General features: G+C 44.2%; 1 protein-coding gene across 1 annotated transcript; it reads left to right on the top strand.

Moving 5' to 3' along the window:
* Positions 1 to 741: 741 nt before the first annotated feature.
* Positions 742 to 1847, top strand: LOC147901854 (zinc finger A20 and AN1 domain-containing stress-associated protein 6-like). Its single transcript, XM_087374873.1, has one exon. The coding sequence runs from the start codon at positions 937 to 939 to the stop codon at positions 1414 to 1416; it is 480 nt and encodes a 159-aa protein (XP_087230999.1). The 5' UTR covers positions 742 to 936; the 3' UTR covers positions 1417 to 1847.
* The last annotated feature ends 4064 nt before the right edge of the window (positions 1848 to 5911 follow it).

The raw sequence follows: 5911 nt of genomic DNA, 5'->3' as shown, positions 1-5911 counted from the left end.
GACAATTTTGTCTTGTGGTGGACTGCTAGGCTAGCTTGTTAGGTTTTTTCTCCAGATTCAGTCTAGCGTGAAACACCGATGTATTGGCCATGACAGAGAGCCTCGAGCGATTTTTTTGCAGATAGGGGTTTGTTGCACGGTGTAGTTGGGAACGGAGAGTGTTGCGAGTGAAGGTCCAGCAGGTAGTATGGATGCTCGTGGTGGGCACCCTTTGCTACTAGTGAAGGTCTGGCACGGAGTATGGATGCTCGTGGTGGGCGCCTTGTGTAGGGCTACTCGGTGGGGCATAGGGTTATTTCTACGCCGCTATGTTTTGTCGTATGTGCTTTTCGGGAAGGGCGCCGGAAAGTGCATTGCACATATGTGCAAAATGAGTAGACGTTGGGGATCGAACTCTGCACTTCACCTTTGTGACACTCTACCACCATGCCATCCGTGCATCCGTGCACATGTGTGCATTCTTTGCACATATGTGATCACGTATGAGCACCTGCAACTCTGGCTCCGAAAAATCACCTCTGACTGGATGGGGCGTGCTGTCGCGTGGAAACGACAAATGTAAGCGGAGAACATTTATCATCAGGCCGGGGTGGGGAGTGGAAGAGCTCTTAAAGAAGCAAATGAAAATTTTTTGGGGAGGCATGAAATGATATATAGAAAGGGCCAAGGACTGAGGACTGGGGAGGAATCTTTGCGGGAGAGAAAAGGAGGAGGTGTGAAAAGGCTTAAGGGGGGGTGAGGTGGTGGTCTTGGGGTGTGTTTCTTCTTCACCCAATGGCGTGCTCTGCTACCCAACTGGACTTGAACACCGCCATAGCCACGCCTCTCAAGAGCTCCTTTATAGCTCATCCTAAACAGCCATAGCCAAAAAGCTCACGTTCCTTCTCAAGCTTCTTCATTCAGACCTCTCTCTCCCCCCCCCCCCCCCCCACAGCTATGGCTCAGGAAAGCTGGAACCTTGAGCCCGAAGAAGCTCCCTGCCCTCCCTCCCCTTGCCCCAATAACTGTGGCTTCTTCGCCTCCTCCTCCACCATGAACCTCTGCTCCTCCTGCTACCGCAAGCTCCTCCTCAATTCCCCTGTTGCTTCACCTTCCCTCTCCCTCTCTCAGCCTCTCGCTTTGCCTGCCGCCTCTGCTGCTGCTGCTGCTTCTGTACCCTCTTCTTTGGCCTCTGTTTCGACCCTCCTGCCGCTGCAGCAGCCGCCGCCCTCGCAGCCCCCCCCCCCCAGCCGCTGCTTTGCCTGCCGCAAGAGATTGGGCCTCGCCGGTTTCAAATGCCGTTGTGGAGACGTTTTCTGCTCCCTCCACCGTTACTCCGACAAGCACAACTGCTCCTTTGATTACAAGGCGGCTGCTCGCGCTGCCATAGCCAAGGCTAACCCCGTCGTCAAGGCAGACAAGATTGACAAGATTTAACCCCTTAAAGTCTCCGGGGTCAGCCGGGCTCCCAACTCTTCAGTGGAGTCCATTGTTGATGTGTCTGAAGATGGTAGCGTTAGATCGAAGGCCGCCGGGGCCGTTTAAGCTTTCCTGTTTCCTGCTACTATTCGAAGAAGGAATATTTACAAGGATGTTGGCAAATTCTTGGCAGAACAAACATGTCTGTTGGATCTTCAAGATGGGTTTTTTGTTGAAGCCAGGCGACCTGTCGCAATTTTTGTAAATACGAAGTGGAATTTAGCATTGGTTTTTCAGCTTGCTGAAGCTCACAGTTTCTATGTTGTATGCTCTTTGAAGAATCTATTGGTGGCCTTCTGGCTTCCTTAGTGTCGTTTTATCACAAGCCTAATTATTTGTACGCAAGTTTATTGACAGTGCAATGGTTTCAGGCCTTTGGAATGAAATTTCTCTTTTGTTGCAGATACTCATAGGAATTCATTGGAAATACCATCAGGAATTCATGCCTCATTTACCCCTGGTTGTAATGGTTCTGTCTCAAGGTATCTTACTAATACTAAGGCAAATGAGTGAAAATGAAAAAGCAAAAGACTCAAGGCTAATGTTATACCTTTAAGATTAAAATGCTCCACCAAAATACCAGACTTTGTACGCAATTGAATTCCGTAGTTCCCGTGCCAACAATGGAAGAAGTCAATTATTAAAACTTTTTGGTTCTTGCCTATTAGGTGCATGAAGGCGTTGCCTACGTTTTGTGGATGCAGCGTGTATACAGATCAATATGCTTCCCCTTTAGAGGGACCATACATTGAGTCAATCTGTGTAGGGGGAAGAGGGAGCAAGGGAGTTCTAAAATCCTAAACCCTAAAATCTTGAGTTGCAAGTGTAAATTGTCATACATTATTTAACCCTGAGTGCGAAGAAGTGAAACATGGTAGTTTTTCCCAGATTTGCAACACTTGGCAACACTAGAACAATTGCTTGGGTTCTTCTCGTCCCACTTTGCATAGCAGACCATTCTATTGGGGAGCCAAGCTTTCTAAACTTATAACTGCGACATTGTGAGTCCCTAGTTGATTTGGCATAATTGAGTAGGCATGATCAACCTCAAGATGGGTAAAATTGCATGAAATTCTCTAATAATGCAAGTGTGTGGTCTCCCATTTTCACATGATAGGCTTATTTATGTCCTTGCGTGCATCACTCATCTTTTCCATTTTAGTTGGTTGTACTGCCATGGTTAGTTGTAGTGTTCCATGCATTTTCATATTGCTTTTATACAAAACCTAGCTAGTGAATCCTTGTCTCGTCATTGTACTTGTGACATACACGATCAATAAAGCATTACTCTTCATACAATGATCCCATAATCTTCAATGGGAAAGAAGAGAGAAGCTTATCTTGTGAGCTCTAATTTTTCTAGCTTCCCACTCTTAATCCTTCACTCCCAAATAAACCCCCTTATACATTCAATCAAAAGGGGTAATCCTTGAAAGCAATCCTATTGACCCATTATGTGTCAAAACTCTTGATTTCCATTTGAAATTCTCTCCGAATCCTCCTCTACATCTTGAAGAGACAATGGATGTCCAAGGGACTACATGTTTCTTTGTGATCTGCAATGCCTTCCCATAAAAAGTGAAGTAGCTCTTTCCTATTTCTCACAGCAACACCAGATCTTGATAGTATGAGCACTTTGATCTTAATAGATGGGACCTCTACGATCCAAATGCTAATGAGCCACTAAACCTTTGTCTTAATGTCACCCAAAATCCGGGAGAGCATTCTAGAGGTGTCTCCAAACACTATCCAACTTTTGCCATTACCACGAGTACCTATTCAGCCAACCCATTCTATCCCTCCACCTTTTCCAAAGCACAAAGGCCTTGTCCATATTACCAACTGCGCCTCAAGAGACAAAAAGACTACCATGGCCAATCAAGGCATTCAATTTCTCTTTTGAAGGTTGTGAAACACCACAAAATTATAAGTAAAAAGGTTGATGTGTTGAGGAGAAATCTTGGCATCATGTGCAAAAGGTTGATGATGTTAAGGAGCAATCTCAACATCATATGCAAATATGCAATAACACTTAGAGAGGGCTTAAATGGTACTAGGGTTTTTTGGCCCTAACCTTGACCGTGAAAGCTAATGGGAGTTTATTTACTCATTCTTTGTAACTAACTACATTATAGTTAGTACTTATGTTTGTGGTCCGAGTTGTGCCCTCTGTCCTTGTCCAACCTCTCCTTCTCCATGCACTCCTCCCCCCCTCCTTTGTCTTAGAGCTAAGGTTCTAGCTTCTATTGAGGATTCTTTCCATGTAGATCTACTTCTCCCCTACATTCTAGTTCAACTAGCTCTCAATTTGGAGCTAGGGAGAGAAAGTTGTAGCTTGTTGTCCCACTCATGTGAGAGAGAATATGTCCAAGTTTTGGCTTGGGAGGGGACTTTGAGATTGTGCGTGTAGATAGGCCAGGTTAATGGGTATGCACATCTCTCGTCATCATTAGCGATGCCTATTTGAAGAACTGAGAATAAGGGATGAATAGGCAAAGGCTCGTTTTGGTAGGGAGAGAATAACTGCCAGTAATAAGTAGGTATAGATCGTTAGAATCGAGAGGGGAGGTGAATAAGAGCGCCATGATAAAGCCATGGCAACACAAGAAAGACAATGTGATTCTAGGGCCAGCCGATCAACCAAAGAATGTAGGTCATTAATAGAGCGGCACAAATCGAGCACAGATAGAAAATGAAGTTGTAGGACCTCAAGGAAGGAAGCCAGAAAAAATGCTAGAAAACCAAGCAATCAACAAAGTAGCTACCGAATCTTGGGTCGTCAACTTATTGCTGCATTCCATCTAATTATGAAAGACAAGGCTTCCACAACGAAAAATTACCATATATGATAAAGATAAACTTTTGAGAAGACACAGATCACTGCAAGCTACACTCCAAGGGACTGGAGCAATGTACGAAAGGATATGACAAGAATGGATCTCAAAGAACTACACTTTTCCTATATGTATTTGCACATCGCAGGGTCATATTTACAACAAAAGATTCCTCAGCAAATAATGACAAGAAAACAAAGATTTCAAAGGCCATATTTCGCAACAAAAAGAACAAATATTCCTAGAAAACGAAGAGGTCAAAGGTCAAAGGGAAAAGGGCAAAGGGCAAAGGGTGAATGACAAACCAAAGAGCAAAACCAAGGCCAAGCAAGCACGAAAGGGGACCTTGCATCTCCAAGACTAGAAGAAGCCCAACTGTAAGAAATCTTCGAGGGGTGCAACCTCAACAAAAGAGAACAAGAGGTAGTTGGCATGAAGAAGTCACAATCTTTGAAGGATGTAGCCTCAAAAACAAGACGTAGTTAGTAGAAAGAAGATCATGCCTCAAAGGATGTAGCCTCGAAAACAAGAGGTAGTTGGCATGAAGAAGACTGATCTTTAAAGGATGCAGTCTCTAAACAAGCACTCTAAACAAGCATGAAGCATGGAAGCATCGATGCCGCATACCTTGCATGTGCAAGCCCGGAAACAAGGTTGGCAATAAAGATGTTAATGAAAGGTGACTTCATGACTGTATGTTCATGGAAAGCCGATGACAAAGGGAAATGCAAAACGAAGGAGTGGCCAAACATTGGAAGATTGAAGGGTGATCGCTAACTATGAAATCGATTAGAGAAGTATCAACACAGTATACCTTGCATGTGAGAGACCAAAAGAAGGCCAACATCAAGGGTGGTAATGAAAGGTGACTTCGTGACACCATGTTCATGGGTAGAGCATTGGTACCATGAACATCAAATTTCAGAGGATGGTGGGGCCGAAATTTAAGAATGAAGGATGAATGATGACCATGAAGCATGGAAGCACCAACAAAGGATTCCATTATATGCGCGAGACCAAAAGAAGGTCAGCAACAACAAGGATGCACACAAAAGGTAACTTTAGAGCCAGATGTTCATGGGAGCACATAAAGAATTCCATGAGGACATGGATGACTTCAGAAGGGGGTAGATAATGTTAACATCAAATTAGCACTCAAAGACCAAAGGACGAATTGAGGCCTAAAGATGAAGGATAGTTGAAAGAGCTGAACAACAAATGGTAGGTCAAAGGGCAAAAGATAGCTTCCAAGACCAATGGATGAGTTGCAAACTAAAGAGCAAAACAACACCAAAGAACAACTTCCACAAGACAAAGGCGACATGCCAAAAGGGGATCCCAGAAGTGACTTTTTTGCAAGATAGTTTTGGTAGGGTTCTATTGGCAAGACCCATACATGCCGGCAGGGGGGTTGGTGCATGATGCCAAGTGTAATTAAGGCAGCATAAGAAACATTGCAATGGGTAGTGACATGAGTTAAGTTGTGGGGAAGTGGCCTAAAAATGTATAAAAGGGCATGGCTCTCTTATATAACTCTCTCTCTTTGTCTCTCAATCTCGAGGGCACAACCCTGATTTGTAAATCTTTTAATCTAGTTTTGGGGGATAGAATAGACAGTT

This window comes from Dipteris shenzhenensis, chromosome 5 (genome assembly GCF_047967505.1).
Source record: "Dipteris shenzhenensis isolate YYH24624 ecotype China chromosome 5, Dip_SZ_1.0, whole genome shotgun sequence".
In the NCBI taxonomy this organism is placed as follows: Eukaryota; Viridiplantae; Streptophyta; class Polypodiopsida; order Gleicheniales; family Dipteridaceae; genus Dipteris; species Dipteris shenzhenensis.
This window is presented reverse-complemented; position numbering and strand designations above follow the sequence as displayed.

Coding starts and splice junctions, on each gene's coding strand:
- LOC147901854 (XM_087374873.1), top strand. CDS start 937: ATGGCTCAGGAAAGCTGGAACCTTGAGCCCGAAGAAGCTCCCTGCCCT.